At 45.9% G+C, this 19,356-nt stretch overlaps 1 protein-coding gene across 1 annotated transcript in view; it reads left to right on the top strand.

Moving 5' to 3' along the window:
* CHFR (checkpoint with forkhead and ring finger domains) overlaps positions 1-19,356 on the top strand; it is a gene marked incomplete at its 5' end in the record, with an annotated part of 992,863 nt that overhangs the window by 889,683 nt on the left and 83,824 nt on the right. Inside the window, 1 exon segment of the mRNA XM_044068718.1 lies at positions 10,396-10,468. Coding sequence (XP_043924653.1) covers positions 10,396-10,468 — 73 coding nt within the window.

Below are 19,356 nucleotides of genomic sequence, written 5' to 3'. Positions count from 1 at the left end.
CTGAAGTTTCTTCAGAAGGCTTGTCGACTGGGGTGCAAGGTGAATCCTCATTGCCCTGTTCTGGCCTCGTCAGGTTTGGTTACCCTTCCTCTGGTCTCATGTTCTAGCTCCTCCTTGGATTCTAGATCCCTGCCCAGATCTCATTTCTCATCCCTTGGGCATCTCTCTGCCCAACCTGGACAGCCTCAAGCTGACAGCTTGGTTGCTCAAGTTCCCTTAATTGCCAGGACTCCCGGTCTTTCGTCTTCTGTTAAAACTGTTCTGGTGGCAGCTCACAAGTCTTCCACCAGGAAGATTTACCGCAGTAAATGGAAACGATTTTCTATTTAGGCATCTCAGAGAAAGCTGGACCCTTTTATGGCCCCTGTATCTGTGGTCCTGAATTTTTTAGCCAACATTTTTCAACAAGGGGCCAGTTCTTCCACTGTGAAAGTGCAACTAGCAGCTATTTCAAATTTTCATGTTGGTGAGAACATGAATGCCCTGGCCTCTTCCAGATTGTGTAAGGCTTTTATTAAAGGCACTTTTCTTTTATGCCCTCCAGTTAAGAATCCTGTTCCTCCTTGGGACCTTACTTTGATTCTTCAGGCTTTGGTTGCTCCCCCCTTTGAACCTGCAGCTTCCGTGGATTTAAAGTTTCTATCATGGAAGACAGCCTTCCTAGTGGCTATTACTTTCGGCTAGGAGGGTTTCTGAGCTTCAGGCCTTGTCTGCTTTGCCTCCTTGTTTGATCTTCCATATGAATAGGATTTCTCTCTGCATAAAGCCTTCTTTCTTACCAAAAGTGGCATTTGAATCCAATATTAACCAAACAATTAATCTTCCTGCTTTCTTCCCAAATTTTCAAAACAAAGGTGAATATAAACTGCAGATTTACAAAGACAAAGGATGGTCTCCACCTGGCCCGATTAAAGCTCACTCTACCAGATCTATGGTGGCATCTGCTGCTTTCTGGTCTGGGGTGTCATTGGATGATATTTGTGTGGTGGTGACTTGGTCTAAGTCGCATACCTTCACTTCTCATTATAAGTTGGATTTAATCTCTAGAGGGAGAGCACCTTTTGGCTCTGTGGTGCACCAGAATATCCTTCCATGAGGGCCTCCCAGGGGCGTGAGTAGCTAGAGACTCTGTCCCACAGGTTGAAGATAAAATGAAGTAAACTACTTTAGATAAAGAAGTTGTGTACTCACCATAATGTTCCATCTGAGTAGTTATAATTCATTTTTCTTCAACCGTCCCACCCTTCTTCCCCCGAACCTTCTCATGTTATGATCATGTTATGGTTTCTTTCTAGTTTGAGTTGCTGGTTAGTTTGGTTGGCAGCAAACTCGATCTGAGAGAAAGAAGTAGATGGTGGTGTATTATGAGTAAGGGGAGGAGCTTGGAGCTCAGAGCAGATGCTTGTAAAGTTGCCGGCTTGGATCCGATATGGATCCGAATACCCACAGGTTGAAGAAAAATGAAGTGCAACTACTCAGATGGAACGTTATGGTGAGTACATAACTTCTTATCTGAAGTAGTTAACTTCATTTGATCAGCAACCTGTGAGTTACGGATCCGATACGGATCTGAGCCGGCAGCATACCAAGATAAAGATCCGAGCTCCAAGCTTCACCCCCTTACCCATACTACCCTGTAACCTCCTTCCAATCCTCAGATCTCGTTTGCCGCGGCTTTGCCAAGCGTGGGATTCCTCGAGCTCCAGGTGAGTTTAGTATTTTCCATTTTATATATAAAAACTTTGGGTATTTAGTTGTTTGTGTGTAGTATTTTCTATACTGATAGATATTCATTTTTCTTCTTAATTTATCTATCTCCCTCTTATCCTTCGTATCTCTATCACCTAGTAGGCCCCTGTTTTCCTTCAGGTGTGCATGTGAGTGTGGGTATGACTGATAACCAAAATCTTACTTTTTCTAAGTGCACTGAGTGTGGCCATAAGCTGTTGCCAGCGGATGGTCACACTCAGTGCGTTCTTTGCTTGGGGGTGACCCATCTTTCCTGAGGCTGCCAAATTTGTGCAGCCTTTAACCCCCGGGCCTTGAGAGATAGGAAGAATAAGCTGATTCTGGTGGGCCTCCTACTCGCGGAATTGGCTTCTTCCTCCTCTCCTTCTGTAGCGACAACCGTGGCTGCAGTTGCCCAACCATCTGGCCCTCCTCCCCTGTCTGGGACTCACCCTCCCACCTCTTCTCAGTGAGAGCGAGAGGCAAAAAAAGATAGGAAAGAGAGAAGGGAGAGAGAGAAAGAAAGGGACAGAGGGAAGGGAGAGAGAGAAAGAAAGGGACAGAGAGAGAAGCCACAAATGGCAGGCCGAATTGGATCCTTTGGTCCCTCCCGCCAAGGTTCTCTTTTCCCCATCGAGGACTTCCAAGCCTTCCTCCCCACGGCTCCATTCCCCATGCTTCTCTCCGGAGCCGGAGGAGGAGGCCTGACCATCTTCTAGGTCTTCGCGTCAGCCCTCCTGACTGGCTTCGGTGGCCACATCCAGATCTACTAGAAGCCTCTCTGAGGCAGATATGGACTGGATGATACGTCACTTCTTACAGACTCACCTGCAGATGGGAGTGTTGCTGCCCCCCCCCCCTTCAAGGGGGGAGTTCAGCTCCACTGTTTGCCCTGATAGTTCCTTCTCGATCCACTACCGGGTTTCGGAGTTTTCAGATCCGAGGAGCCTCGGAGTCAGGGAGTCGGCACTGATGGTTATTGCTACCTTGACGCCAGCCATGCCCTCGAGCCTATCGGATCCGAGCACTCGAGGCTGAGAGCCAGGCATCGGATCCGAGGGGGCGAGTGGGTCTTCGGCTCCATTGCGGTCGGAGCACACCGTCCACTCGGATCAGAGTGCTTCGGCACCGACACCGATCCCTTCATTGGATCCAAGGGTGCCAGCCACCTGTCTTAGAGAGGCTGGTTCCCCTTCGGCATTCAATGTTGTGGAGAGGGTTCTCTCTAGAGGATCGAAACCGTCGCTCTGTCCTCAGGATCCACCCCTGCTCCCTCGCAGCTCAGTTTGTCCTCCATCATCCAGTCCCAGGGACAGCCTGTGTTGTTAAAGCCCCAGCCAGTTTCCCTGGAGGAACACAAATCCGTTGGTGAGCCCCCCTCAGACAGTCCCCCTGAGGAAATTCCTCACAAACACCTGTTCAAAAGGAGGCACTTGGACTCCCCTGAGTCCCTCACCGAGGATACCGATTTGGAGGAAGGAGAAGGTTCTCCCAAGTCACCCCCAATGACATCTCCTTCGGAGACATTATGGAAATGCTCCACGGGGGGGGTCGGTCTGCCAAAAAACCTTCCTCGGATGAGTCTGTATTCCTGGAGGCATTCGACACAGGACCATCTACCTCTTGGGTGTCCCCCCGGCCGACCCTCTGGTCGGCCTGATTTACCACCAGGGTGTGGAAGGAACCGGACACTGTAGAGCAGATCCCCAGGAGGCTTGACAAGATTCTGAGCCCCCCTGCAGAAAAAGCTTCATAGAGAAAGGGTTCCCCTGTCGATGCCATGGTGGTGGCGGCGGCCACCAAAAAAGAACTACCTCAGGACAGTTTTTCAGTCCATCCCCCTGACAAGGAGTATCGGGCAATGGACCATATTGGAAAGTGGATGTTTGCTTCAGCTACCTTCTCTGTTAGGGTGCTGAATTACTTGGCCCATGTAATCAGACTGCAGCGGGACCTGGTTAAAGAGTACGCTGAGTCTCCTCCAGAGTCCATGTCGGCCGAGGATAAACGGACTTTCTCGGCTCGTATGGCCACTCTCAAATCAGTGTCTAATACGTCTATGCGGCTACTCTCCCATGCCACGGAAGGAGCCGCTAGAGCTAGCGGGTCCAGTATTGCCTTAAGGCGTCATGCCTGGTTTCGGCTTTGAGATTTCTCTGTACCTTTCAAGGCATCCTTCGCGAATGCACCCGTTGACGGGTCTATGCTGTTCGAGAAGACCGTCCGCGAGACGCTGGTCCAGAGTGAGAAAGACGGGAAAACGCTGTCAGCCATCGGAATCCGCTTCTATACCCCTCAAAGGTCCTTCTCCAGGAACCAGCGAAGGCAGAAGAAGATGTGGTTCCGAAAATTTCAGCAGGCCCGGAACGCTCAGGACTCCTTCTCCCCCAGAGACAGAGGGGGACAAGGTGGACGCTGGCCCAGAGGCAGAGGGGGTCCGAAGAACTTCAGGTCACGGGAACCCTTTTTCGACCAACCCGCGCAGCAGCCCTGAGGGGTTGCCCGACTGCTCCTCTCTGGAGGCAGTCGGGGGGCGTTTTTTGAGGCACCTGGCTCAATGGGAGTTCATCACGACAGATCGCTGGGTGCTTCAGATAATATCCAGAGGCTATTCAATCCCCTTCATAAACAAGCCCACTTACTCAAGGTGCCTCCCAGTTGTTCCACCCACTCAAAGGGAGGCCACGGCTTTGGTAATAGAAAAGCTGTCAGAAAAAAGAGCCATCCAGCATGTGCCCCCAGACCAGTCCGGATCAGGCATCTACTCCAGGTTCTTTCTGGTGCCAAAAAAGACGGGGGACTTAAAGGCCGATTCTCGACCTGTCAACAATGAACCTTTTCATTGCCAAGGAGAAATTCCAGATGGTCACGCTCCAATCCATCCTGCCCCTCTTGCAGGAGGAGGACTGGATGTGCTCCATAGACCTCAAGGATGCGTACTACCATATTCTCATGGACAGACGGTCCAGGAGGTTTTTCCGCTTTCGGCTAGGGGCCAGTCATTACCAGTTCAGGATCCGACCCTTCGGTCTCACCACAGCCCCCAGGGTGTTCACCAAGGTCATGGCAGTTGTAGCGGTCCACCTGAGGTTCCACCAGGGAATACAGGTCTTCCCATACCTAGACGACTGGCTCCTCACCGCCTCCACCAGGCATCTACTCTCTCTAGCCAGGGATTTCTTCCTCTGTTTATCATCCCAGTTGGGGATCACTATAAATGTCAAGAAGTCGTTCTTCCACCCTGTTCAGGTTATAGACTTTATAGGGGCCAGGATAGAGTCCTTTCAGGTCAAGGCTTTCCCAACGCCAGACAGACTTCACAGCATGACTCTACATGTACTAACTCTTTTTCAGTCTCCTGCTCCCCCAGCAGAGTTAGTCCTGAGAGCTTTGGGGTCCATGGCGGCAGCGATCAATTTTGATCCCTTCTCGTCTGCACATGAGGGTTTTACAGTGGACTTTGCAAGTCCAGTGGTCCATTCTACACCATCCACTAAACTTGCCGATTCCGTTCTGCATATAAATGTACTGGAGATGAGGACGGTCCTTTTAGCGTTGCAGGCCCTTCATGCCTTCCTTCCTCTGGGGACTATTGCGATCCAGTCAGACAATATGTCAGTGGTCTGGTATATCAACAAACAGGGGGAGCCAGTTCTTGCCCTCTTTGCCGAGAAGCCATGAGAGTTTGGGAATGGGCGACCTCCACCAATCGCTTCCTGTGATGCACATTCCGGGTTGGTCAAACATTCTGGTGGATAAATTGAGCAGAACTATTCTCTCCCCTTACGAGTGGTCTCTGAATTCTTCCGTAGTGGAGCAGATCTTCCTCAAGTGGGGTCAGCCTTGCTGCGATCTCTTCGCATCGCCTTCCAACGTGAAGTGCAGCGAGTTTTTCGTTCTAATTCCTCCTTTAGGGGAAGCCCCCAGAGACGCTCTAATCCATGCTTGGCCGCCCAGTCTTCTTTATGCATATCCACCACTTTTGCTGATGACAAAATTTTTGCAGAAAGCTCGTTGGTTGGGGAGCAAGCTTATCCTCATAGCCCCATCATAGCATCGTCAAGTCTGGTTCCCCTGCCTACGATCTCATCTCATAGCTCCTCTCTGGATCTTGGATCCCATTCCGGATCTGATCTCTCACCCCTTGGGAATGGCCCCTCCGAACGTGGATGAGCTGAAGCTCTCAGCTTGGCTGATCAAGTTCCCTTAGTTGCTAGGACTCCCGGCATCTCTTCCCTAGTCAAGTCCATTCTGGTGGCGGCACATAAACCCTCTACCAGGAAGATTTACAATAGTAAATGGAAACATTTTTCCATTTGGGCTTCACATAAGAACTTGGATCCTTTTACCGCTCCTACTCCAGCCGTTCTAGAATTCTTGTCTCATATTTTTCAGCAGGGGGCCAGTTCATCTACTGTAAAGGTTCAGCTGGCTGCTATTTCCCATTTCCATATTGGGGACAACTTTGGTTTTCTCACTGCTACCAGAATTTGTAAGGCCTTTCTAAAAGGTACCTTTCTTTTGAGACCTCCTATTAGAAATTCATCCCCACCGTGGGACCTGACCTTGGTTCTTCAGGCATTAGTCATGCCTCCGTTTGAACCTGCAGCTTCTGTTGATCTGAAGTTCTTGTCATGGAAGACTGCCTTTTTAGTAGCCATTACCTCAGCCAGGAAAGTGTCAGAGCTTCAGGCTCTTTCTATCAAACCTCCATACCTTATTTTTCACAAGGACAGGGTATCTCTCAAGACTAATCCCTCTTTTCTTCCCAAAGTTGCTTCCGAGACGATCATTAATCAGTCCATTAATTTGCCGTTTTTTTTTCCCCAATTACCAGAACAAAGGGGAGTATAGACTTCATTTATTGGATGTTCACAGACAGTTACATTTTTATTTACACAGGATGGCTGTCTTTCGTAAATCTGACCAACTTTTCGTCTCCTTTGCAAAATCTTTTCTAGGTAAACCGATTTCTAAAGTGACTCTTGCCAGATGGATTTCGAGTTGTATCCTCTTAGCATTTAGAGAATCTGGCTTGCCAGAACCAATGGGAGTTCATGCTCATTCTACGCATTCTATGGCAACATCTGCTGCATTCTGGTCTAGAGTTTCCCTGGACGACATTTGTTCAGCGGCTACCTGGGCGTCTTCTCACACCTTTATTTCTCATTATAAGCTAGATTTAATGTCTAGAGGAAGGGCTGCTTTTGGCTCTGCAGTGCTCCGGAATATTCTTCCTTGAGGACCTCCCAAGATTTCGGGTAGGTGGGGACTCTGTCCCACAGGTTGCTGATCAAATGAAGTTAACTACTTCAGATAAAGAAGGTATGTACTCACCATAATATTCCATCCGAGTAGGTAACTTCATTTGTCAGCAACCTTCTCTCCCTCCTTCCCCCTAACCTGAATAGTTATTTGCTGAACTCGAGGTTTGGATGCTCGAGTTCTCTTTGTCTCTGAGTCAGGTTTTCTCAGGTTGTTAGTTTGTTTTGTTGTTTGTGCAGGTGGCAAACGCGATCTGAGGATTGGAAGGAGGTTGCAGGGTAGTATGGGTAAGGGGGTGGATCTTGGAGCTCAGATCTTTAGCTTGGTATGCTGCCGGCTCGGATCCGTATTGGATCAGTAACCCACAGGTTGCTGACAAATGAAGTTATCTACTCAGATTGAACGTTATGGTGAGTACATAACTTCTTTTTTTCCAAACAGGCTGTGTGCCTCATGAATGGAGAATCACAACAGTCATCCCTCTGCACAAAGGTGGGCAATCTACAGATCCTGGAAACTACAGACCCACAAGTCTCATTAGTCTTCTATCCAAAATCATGGAAAGAAGCATTATGGAAATGATCCATAATGATTTAGGAAACCTCCAGACACTGGACCCAACCCAGCCTGGTTTCATCATGGGCAGGTCATGCCTGCTCAACCTGGTCAACGTCTTTGAGAAGGTCACCAAAGCAATGGATGAGGAAAAATTGGTTCACACTGCCTACCTTGACCTGGCCAAAACATTTGATAAAATACCCCCTTGGGCATTGTTGACAAACTCAAGAAGTTAGGTACAAACCCTTACTTCAGCCAGTAGATAGCCAACTGGCTCACAGACAGGACACAGGGAGTTCGAACTTGGAGTCCACCTCTACAAAGAGGCCAGTCACAAGTGGAGTCCCTCAGAGATCTGGCCCTGGACTGCTCCTTTTTAGCATTTACTTCTCTGAAGTCAAGGCCATTGTCAGTGGTCTCTGGCTGAATGCATTTACTAATACTTGTAAATTAGGAGCCGTCACTGAATTCCACACCAACGCAAATGTTCTCCAGGAAGGGCTGACACTGACAAACAACTGGTTTCAGAGCCATGGACTAAAACTAAATGGCAAAAAATGCATAACAATATCCTTTGGGAAGTCATCCACCCCTGGGAACTGTCATATTGACAACATACCCCGTAGAGTTGACCCAGCAGTCAGGGACTTAGGGACACACACAGATAGTAATTTAGCCTTTGACCATCACATGTCTACAGTAGCGAGGATATCATTCTATGTTGTGTAACTTATAAACAAAGTTATGGCATCTAGGTCCAACAAAGTCATTATTTCACTGTATTTGGCATTCATCAGGCGTGTCATTGAGTACAGTGCCCCCTTTGTTATGTACCTAACCAGGCATACTCAGCAATTGGAATGTCCACAGAGGTTCCTCACTGAAAGAATACAGGGGATAGCTAACATGTCCTATGCAGACCACCACCGCTCAAGGCCCTATCCCTGTATTCTGTCTCCTACAGGCTGTTGAGCGAAGCTCTATGCCTGACATGCAAGGCATTGTCAGACCCCACTCTTATGGACCTCCTGCATATCCGCAAAACAAATAGCACCAGAATTAGCCATTCTAAAGACTTAAACCTTACCTATTATATAAATAGGACCTGCTGGAAGAGATAGGTATGTGTCCCAGAGACTACCCCGTCTCTGTAACAGCCTCCCCATCCATGTGAAGCAGAGTTTCTCCCTAACCCAATTCAAGTGCAACTTGGACGGGGAACAAAAAATTCATCCCTGGTTTGGCATATGTCTCTAATGTACACAGGCAACCTGTGAATGGTTTATTTTCCAAGCCCCTGCTTGTAAATGTTTCATCTCTTAAGCCCCTGCTTACACTTATCAAGGGTACCAGAAGTTGTCAGAGTTTTGGAATGCATGGCTAGGCTTAACAAGGCCCTTGTGGTCATTAGCCTAGTAAACACTTAAGAACCAGAAATATGAAGCAAAATTGTAAACAGTTGAGGTGTTGATTTATTCACCCTAGTTTTTTAAGTTGTAGGTTCTTCTGATCAGCAAGTTGTGAATTACATTTCTTCCCATCTGTGATGTCTGCTGATCATGGGTTCTGCCTTGTTTATTGTTTAGTAAAGGTGGAATGGAAGTTTTGTTCTTTCTTGTTGTCCTATTTGAATCCTTAGTGTATCCACATTTGGGTTGAACGTCTCAGTAATCCTTTATCCCCAACAGTTACACAACATTTATTTATTTATTTATTAGCTTACATTATTTTGTTTTATTTATTTGTTAACTAGGGTAGACTGCTGATCCAGATGGACAGTTGTCAGACATAGACCAGAAAATTCTAAGAAGTTATCAAAATAATGCTTGCAGAGTAGTGAATGCATTAGTTAAAAATAAGTGAGATTAGGAACAAAGTTACAGAAAGAAAAAAAAAATGAGGTGTAAATATTTTCAGATTTAAACAATAACATTAATGATTGTTAGTAGAGAGAATGCCTCCTTTGTATAATATTTGCAATGGGTAGCAAGGTGGATACAGAAGAACAGGGGAAAGAAAAAAAATTAGGAGGAGAGAGACTTATTAAGGGGAGCCACAACATTATGGTGTAAACTTTTAACAGAATATAATTGTAGCCTTTCTATGAAAGAGAGGATGAGGAGGAGGGTTATCAAAGGTGGGAGGTAATTGATGTCAATTCATTTCTTGGGGGTGGCGACATTTCCGATGGCATCTTTGTACAGAACTTGTGATGTTGTTTTTCTTTTCCAGTTACACATTTGACTTTCATTATATTTTCATCTTTGTCAGTGGCTTCCAGTTTCCCTAGCGCCCTTTTCTTGACTGTCAAGCATTTGTGAATTAAAATAAGAGTGGATTTCTGTGATTTCATTGACCACACTTCTGCATTTACCTTTTTACCATGTTTTAGCTCTACTGTTTCATTGCATAATACCCACCTTTACCATACCCTGTAGAGAGTGGTTATGTAGTAATTTCATTCCTTATTTAGAAAGTAAATGAAGTGGGGAAAACAAAACATGTTTTTGTCTTCTGACACTATATTTCTTCATTGTTTGAAAGATAGCATAATTGAACCACTTAGAACAATATAGTGGGAGATTACCTGCATCCCAGATGCTGCTTTGTTTGTGGATAGTCATTAAGCTGTAAATTTTATCAGTACATGTTTCTCAAGGATTGAACCAGAACATGATTGGTGAAAAAAGAAAAGTATCATCTGGGAGAACAGTGCTGCAAACTGTATATGGCCCAGTCACTGAATTTTGTAGATTTTCATTTGAAATTAGTATGATGTAAATGTTCTTTTGCTTATTATAGAAATTAAAATATTTGTTTAAAAAAATTATTTTGTCTTTACAGTTGCAGTGACAGCTCGTCCTGACTGTTACTGGGGACGTAATTGTCGGACTCAAGTTAAAGCACACCACGCCATGTAAGTATTGATGTGTCAGTGCAGAGTTTTAGCAAAGTAGCTGATTTAAATGTGTTCCTCCATCGATATTACATTTGGTAAACCGCATTAGTCATTTAATTTTAGGGTACTTTGCAAAAAACACCACCAGGTAATCTGACAGCATGAAAATGTTCGACACTTGAGAATTACTAGTTGTGTTGTCATGCATCAGTCATTCAGTTTATCTAAGTGTTGAGCCTCCGTGTCTTGTCAGACACTTCTCATCTTCTCCATGTCACTACTCTTAATTAAAACAGCAGTTTTAGTCGACTGCTCTCTGAAATATTCTTTAAAAGTGTCATTTTTATCTTGCATGTCTTATCTGTTCCGTATGTGTAGAGAGATGCTTAGGTGTTGCTGCTGACTGGAAAAAAAGTAAAATGGTTTAAAGTGAGGAGTGAGGTGGAAATGCAAACACCTGAGACAGTGCTGTGCTTATTGGTAGTTTATGTCCCATGCTCTTTGCTTGTTACATTGTTTTTTGAAAAGGCAAGACAGTTGACCTTTCATAGTTTGAAGAACTAAAAGATCACTAGTCTGTAAATTAATAAGATTTCCAAAAGTGCTGCCATCTGCTGTCAGTTTCATCAGTCTCTTTGTACAGCCAATGATCCAACAGGAGTCTTTCAGTTCTGCCTTTCTTAATGTGGGAGTGGAAGACTGTAGAGTCATGCTCATTGCTGGAAACAACTTTGTTCAGCATTTATTTACTGTTTCTTGTCTAATTTCAGACAAGGCCCTCAAAAATTAGTACAACTGAAGAGAATTTACATAATCAGGACATGCATCAACTCTCTCATCCTAGTATCCACCTTCTTCTCCATTTCTTTCTCTAGTCATTGTAAGAACCACCTTCCGCCAGGGTTCTTTCACTCCTGTAGAGGCAGCAGTCATCCAAGAAAACCTCGCTACCCTGTGCTTGTCGGTCAGTTACTACATAACAGAAATAACCGCAGTAGTTGCAACTTCCACGGTTAAGGCAAACCGTAATCTGATGACCTTCCTCTTCAAATCCTCAAAGTCTCATGTTTAACTCCACTAAATGTAAAGGCTGTAAAACAACAAATATAATCTACTCTATGATGAAATATCAAAATTCGTTTGTGATAGCATGACACCAAACATCGAAGCAAGCATCAGGCTTTAGACAGGAAATTCCATAGCGCAAGGTGTCTCCACATGAACTAAGTATAATGGAAAGCTAAAACAAAGAAACACCACCTAGTGGTCCTCCATCACTCTACATCAACAGGAAAAGAAGTACTTATTTTTTACCTGATCAAAATCCCCCAGATTAAGAATAAGATTAAAAGCTTTACTAAAATACTTAAATGTGCACAAAGGACCCCAAAGGAATTGTATGAGCTCAAACTGGTTGCAGAAGCCAAAGTTAATTTCAAATCGTGCTTTAACTATGTTATGAACCTTGTTGTTTGTTTGTCTTTTTGGCTTTTCCCGGTTAGGGGTCGCCACAGCGGAACTCCGGTCCACTAATGACTGGCAGTCGATTTTTTTTTTTTTTATGGTGCCAAGTTGCTAGCCTGACACCCAACCTTCAACGAAGGCACACCCATTCACGCATGTCTTTCGGAGGCCACTCGACCACGGGAAGGACATGCAGACTCCACACAGAAGGCATTCCCCGCACACTAGCTGAGAATCTAACGGGAGAACCTCTTGCTGTGAGGCAACAACGCAACCGCTGTACCACCATGGCTTTCTAACTATGTTATGAACCTAAGAAGTAATAATCTGCACTGCTCTGAAGTCATAGGATCATAGGAGGTTACTAGGCTATTGTCCTGAGGCCTTATAAGCCTAGGCAAGAGTTTAGTCCATGTTTAGACAAATCAGCACCCGATGCCCCTGTCCAGCAGGGATGTGGGTGGAATCCCAGGGGTATATTTTCTGTTTCCCATCCAGTTATCCAGGTTCCGCTTAAAAAGGGGGTAAATGGGTTCTCTGCTTGATGTGGAGAGGGAGTCTATTCCATAGATGGGTGAGTCTCTGGGACACAAATCTGTCCCGCCAACAAGTCTTGTTGATGTCATAGGCCAGGTTGAGGCCACGCATGCGGGTTACTCGAGTGGGACTTGATTTGCGGATATGCAGCAGTCCCATCAAGGTGGGGTCTGTGAACGCCTTGTATGCCACACCTTGTATTTCAGACAGAGGTCACCTCTGAGGAGTCTGTAAGAAACTGAGTAGAGGGATAGGGCTTTTAGCCTATCTGTGTATGGTAGATGTTTGAGGCCCTGGATTCTCCTGGTGAGGAACCTCTGTGGTCTCTCCAGCTGCTGCATGTGCTTTGTGAAGTACATGCCAAAAGGGATGCTGTACTCGATAATGGGCCTTATAAGGGAAGAATACAGGGATGTTATGACCTCCGTCTCCCTGGATGAGATACTCTTATTTATGAGGTGGGCTATGTAGAAGGCTTTCCGTACAATGGAAGCAACATGGTGGTCAAAAGTCAGGTTGCTATCAACCTGGGTGCCCAAATCCCTCACGACTGAGTGCTTAGGACGTTGTTATTAATGTGATAATTTGTGGGGACGTCACTCTCCCCAAAGGGGATGATGATGCATATTTTGGTATTCAGTTTGAGGCCATGTTTCTGGCACCAGTCATTTGTCTGAGTGAGACTCTCTTGAAGGATGTCAACATCACTAGGGGAATTGATGACAGCACCCAGCTTGCAGTCACCTGCAAACTTGGTCAGCCATAGCCCACTGGTTTTGGCCTGCACCTTAGAAAAGTATATCCCAAATAACAGAGGCCACAAGACCAAACCCTAGGGTATGCCGCTTGTTACAGGTCTACTGCTTGAGGTGGCTCCCCTTGTTTTGACTACATGGGTACTGTCAGTGAGCCAGTTTGCTACCCATCTGGTAACATATGGATTGATACCTAGTTGAGAGAGTTTATCTGTTATGCCCAAGTGGGGAATGGTGTCAAAGGCTACTTACCCAACAGATATTGCAATTATCTTGGCAAATAAAATCATTGCCAGTTTTACTGCTGAGACTTGTATACTAAGCCCTGAAATACCTGATTCCTTTATACCAGCCCTCATCGCAAAGAACCACTTTCTTAACATACTCACTAAAACTAAAAATATTTCCTCCGTGGGACCAGATAATATACCAGGCTGCTTAATCATCAACATTAAACATGCCTGGTTGAACCTCTCCTTAAATTATTTAACTGGATCTTATCCACCGAATTTGTTCCTAGCAAATGGCACACAATAATAGTGATGCCCCTCCATAAAGGTGGCACTATAGCTGACCCAGAAAAATAGAGATCCATCAGCCTTACAAGTCTCGTATGTAAAGCCATGGAACATATTACAAATTTCTTTAACTACAATATTAAAAATTTCATTAAACTTGACCCCAACAGTCTGGCTTTGTGAAGGGCAGCTCCTGCTTAGTTAAATTGGTAAACTTCTTCATAAAGTTACTGAGGTGTTTGACAGTGGGCACGTGATGTACATAACGTACCTTGACCTAGCCCAAAGGCCTTTGATACTGATGTTCTTCATGTTTCACTGTTGCAGTCATCACACTTGGGATATCTGCCTGCAGGTAGCCCTCAGTCGGCCCAAATACCAGAGACTTAGTATTTCTGCTTCAGATGCTATCGCTCCAGATCTGACGTCAGGTCGTCGGGATTTAAAAAACAGTAAGCCAAGGCCATTACATCAGTCTTTCTTGCCGAGGAGCCCAAAGCAGAAGCAGTTCACACAAGTGCCAGTCGGCCACTGCCTGAGTTTTCATTAAAGAATTGAATCATCCTGAAGTCTTCTAAAGGTAAGTACCCCGTTGGGGATCCTTTTTTCTTGTTCTAACTGATGTCAGAAAAAAAATTAACAATTGTCTTGCCTGTGGAAAGCAAATACCACACCGAGATTTTCATTCTTACTGCGTCATCTGTTTAGGCCCAGACCACGACGTCCCTCGCTTTTGGTTTGTGCCTTGTTCAACATCTGAACTATTCGTTGTTGGGCATTTTTTGTCGCTAAATACTTTCGTTCTCGTTCTCCTTATTCTGAAATGGCTTCGGTAAGCCATCCCACTACCGAGATTCCAAAAAACGTAAGGATAAAGACAGAGACAGACCACACAGGTCCAAAGCGGCCGACTACGCTTCCATTAAACTAGTCACCAGTTTGCCAGTACTCAATGAGGCTCTTTTGCAGCCCCTAATGCCCGCTTCAGTGGATTCGCAGGCCGCTACCGAGACCCGTTAGGAGTCCGGTATGCCGAGAGACTCTTCTTCGTCTATGGAACCGGCGGATGTCTCTACCTTGAATGGGTCCGGAGCCACTGAGCAAACACCGGCTTCTGAGGAAGTTCAATGCACTACCGATGTTCGACACAAACCGACAACTTCTTTCACTTCTTCAGTTCTGTCTAAAACTACCGAGTTTCTAAGGCCAAGAGTACACGCTACGCCTAGAAAACCGACAACCAAAGCGCATGCACTTGTTCCCTTGCCACAACATCAAATGCTTAAAATGGCAGAAGACCTCATTATGCTGCTTAGGGGAAGTCAGCCTTCCTCTGCTAAAAGAAAAAGAGACCTGTCCCCAGCAGCTTCAGTTGACCAAGAGTCCAATGACTCTGAGGTGTCTGATTGTGAAAACATGACCTTATCTGCTTATGAGGATTCAGATGCAGAGGAATTCATTCCCTCTGTCTCTCCTCCAGATGACTTTTCTTTGGTGAAACCTTGCATACCTTAAGAGACCATTCCCATTGGGAATGCCAAGATTATCCTCAGTCCAAAAAGAGACTCAGAGAATTTCTAGATTTGCCACAACATAGGCCTTTAGCAATACCACCAGTCCTGGAAGTTGTGGATGTTGTCTTTATGGAATCCAGTCTTACTCCTGACAATTTACCCCCTGCTCCTAGGAAACCAGACAGGCACTACAGACTACCTACTGCTGACCCAGAGATCATCTCTCAGGGGCCTAAAGGTATCAAAGCAACTACAGCTAAGAATCCCACCCCTTCAGACAGAGATGCCAGAGCTTTGGACAGATTGGGTAAGAAAATATATACCTCTGCAACTCTCGCCATTAGGGCTTTGAATTGTCAGTTTCACATGCTGAAGTACCAGCAACATATTGTGGAACTTATTAAACAAAAAATAGCAACCTTTCCAGACTGTGCAGAAAATAAAGACTTGCAAGAGCTTATGCATTCTGCAAGCCAAGTCAGTGAGCATACATTGCAGCGTGGCTTTGACCCCCCTAGAAGCATCTTGCAGGGCAGCAGTCACTGGTTCTATACTGAGAAGGCATGCTTGACTTAAGTAGCAGACCTTGCCAGACCATGTCAAATCAAAGCAGAAGAGGTTCTTAAAAAGATGGAAGAAAAAGCTAAATCTATGCAGACAGTCAAAGAATTCTTACAAGTACAGCCTCCTAGATTCAGTAGGTATTGCCCCTCGAAGCATTGGTCCTTTCCAGCCCCCTCAAGGCCACCTCAATCTAGACCCAAAGGAAACAGACCCCCCCAGACTACAGTCTCAGGGTATGCAGAGATCTAAGCAATGGAGTGCCTCCACATCCAAAGCAAGGAGTGCTAAGCCACCCCCTTACTGAAAAAAAATCACAATGACTTCTCTACTCCACTCCCCACCTTTGCCCAACTGCTTGTGCCCCTAGGAGGAAAACTCGCCCTTCCTGCAAAAACTGGATGTCCATCAGCAAAGACCGATGGGTCCTCAACATTGTATCCCAGGGGTACAAATTTTACTTCCACTCTCTGCCAACCCCAAAAGGGTTCCCAGACCTTCCTCCAAACCAGTGGGCAGTGGCACAAAACCAAGTTCTATCCCTGCTCTCTATCAGGGCAATTCAGCCTGTTCCTGTGGAATATATAGGTCAAGGATTCTATCCCAGACTTTTCCTGGTACCCAGAAAAGAGGGCCCTTGGCACCCAATCCTAGATCTTTCTATTCTCAACACCTTCCTGGTGTTATCAAAATTCAAAATGCTCACCCTGCAGCAGCTTCTGCCTATGCTAGCCAAGGATGCCTGGTAAGTCACCCTAGACTTAAAAGAAGCTTATCTGCACATCCCTATAAGGGAGTCATGCAGGAAATATCTATGTTTCAGGGCCAGATCTATGCATCATCAGTTCTCTGCACTTCCCTTTGGCTTATCCACTGCTCCCAGAGTATTCACAAAATGACTGGCTCCAGCCATTGCTTACTGCAGGCAGAGAAGTATTCAAATTTACCCGTACTTGGACGACTGTCTGATTCAGGCGGACAGTCAAGAAATGCTGTTGCAGCACCTGACATTTGTAAAAAAAACTTCCTAACATCACTGGGATACACCATCAACGAAAAGAAATCAAAACGTCCCCAGTCAAAAGATTGTATTCCTGGGAGCAAGCTTGGACACAACATCCCAGATGGCATTCCTCACTTCAGAAAAACAAGCCTACCTGACAGACTACTTTACTCAAATGGCCACCAGAATCCAGCTGTCCGCAAGGAAAATCCTGCAGGCCCTAGGGTTCATGGCCTCATGCATCCTATTTATTCCATATGCCAGACTGCATATGAGGAAACTTCAATGGTACTTAAAAATTCTTTGGTGCCAACATTCTCAGGACCTGGAAACTGTCATTCCTATCTTACCCTAAGGACAGAGTTTCTTTGGTGGGTAGCTGCAAGGGACTGCCCTTTACTCAACCCCATGCCACCCAAACCCTAACTACAGATGCATCAGACTATGCCTGGGTAGCACACATGGACGGCAAGTGCATTCAGGGCCACTGGAGCCTAAGTCAAATTCATCAGCACATCAACCAAAAAGAGATGCTAGCCGTGCAGCATGCTATTACAGCTTTCAGATCCCTACTCTCACCAGGACACCTGCTAATACAAACAGGTAACACCACAGTTATGTGGTACATCAACAAGCAGGGGGGAACCCACTCTTACCCCCTCTGCAGGCTAGCCATGATGCTGTGGAATACAGCCTTGACCATGCAAGTCCACCTGCAAGCTCATTTCCTGCCAGGCAAACAAAATTCACTGGCAGATGACTGAAGCAGAAATCTCATAGACCCACACGAGTGGCAATTAGAGCCCAGCACCTTCAACCTTCTGAATCAGAAATGGGGGACACCACAGGTGGATCTCTTTGACTCCCCCTGCAACCACCAGCTCAGCAAATTCTGCACCAGGAACCCTCACAGCAGGGCCTGGAAAGTGGATGCCCTGTCTTTTCAGTGGGTAAATCTCTCAATTTATGCCTTTCCCCCTCTACCCCTTCTCTCAAGAGTATTACTCAAGGTAAGACAGGACAGGCCAAGGACAATTCTGATTGCCCCAGACTGGCCATGCCAGCACTGGTACTCACTCCTGCACAAGCCTGACACCAGTGCCACCCTGACGCCTACACCAGAATCCAACCTTGCTCTCTCAGCAGGAGTGCAGATTTTGCATACACAACTGCAAACCCTAAATCTTGCAGCCTGGCTTATTCCTTGAATTCTCCTCCAATAACCCTAAGCAAATAGGTGCTGGACATAATTCTTGAAGCCAGAAGACCCAGTACAAGAAAATCCTATGCTGATAAGTGGAAAATGTACTGCTCCTGGATTCAATCTAAAGGAGAGGACACAACTCTGCCCTCCCTGCCTCTAATCCTGGATTACTTAGCAGATCTACTCCACAAAGGCCTGTCCTTTTCCTCCAATAAGATACATGCCTCTGCCATTTCAGCTCATTACAACACTGAGCCACCTCTCTTCTCACACCCTCTTATCAAACAGTTCCTGAGAGGGGCAAACAACTTAAGGCCGCCAAGGAGAGCACCCACCCCTGCTTGGGACCTTAACTTTATACTGGAAAAGCTCATGCATCCCCCCCTTTGAACTTGCAACAAAAGCAGAGTTAAAATTCCTCTCTTGGAAAACAGCCTTGCTTCTGGCCATCACTTCAGCTAGAAGAGAGTCTGAGCTACAAGCACTTATGGCTGTGGAACCCTTCATTATTTTCCATGCTTACAGGGTTTCTCTCCGAACTAACCCTTCCTTTATGCCTAAAGTGGTGTCCACTGTAGCTCTCAACCAATCCATCCTTTTGCCTACCTTCTTCCCTAATCCTCAAAATAAAGGGGAAAGGATCCTGCATTCCTTGGACGTGCACAGACAGCTCAGATTCTACCTTGATAGGACTAAGTCCTTCAGAAAATCTAACCATTTACTAGTCAGCTTTGCCACAGGGGCAGAAGGCAAGGCCATTGCAAAACAAACCATTTCCAAATGGATAGCACACTGCATCCATTTCTGCTACAAGCACCATGGGAAACCAACCCCTCAGGGGATCAGAACACATTCTACTAGGGCAACGTCTACATCTACAGCCTTTCTCTGGGGAGTCCCTACCAGGGACATCCTGGAAGCTGCTACCTGGAGTTCTGTACACACCATCACCAAGCATTGCCACCTGCCTATCTTTTCCAAATCCAGGGCAGGTTTTGCATCTCCAATCCTGCAAGGCATACTAGCCAGCCCTAACTCTTCTTGACTGCCTCCACCCTTCTTCAGCTTTGGGAATCTTCCCAAGTGTGATGACTGCAACAGTGAAACATGAAGAACATAGTACAGTTGTGTACACCTACCATAAATGTAGATCTTCGAGTGTATTCACTGTTGCAGTCCTGGTTTCCCTCCCTCTAGCCCCCTGGTTTCTCTCCCCCCCTCTGTGGCTGTTACTCACCCCCTTCAGGGGTATTGGTATTTACTTTTTACTGATGGTGTGTTCCCCACCATAACTTAGCTCACTATTTGAGGGGCTCCTGACATTTGGGGCAAGAAAAATTGATGTAATGG

The sequence above is a fragment of the Protopterus annectens genome, chromosome 4.part0 (genome assembly GCF_019279795.1).
Source record: "Protopterus annectens isolate FY-2018-M chromosome 4.part0, PAN1.0, whole genome shotgun sequence".
Taxonomy (NCBI): domain Eukaryota; kingdom Metazoa; phylum Chordata; order Ceratodontiformes; family Protopteridae; genus Protopterus; species Protopterus annectens.
The sequence above is the reverse complement of the archived record's forward strand: the minus strand, read 5'-3'. Positions and strand labels throughout refer to the sequence as shown.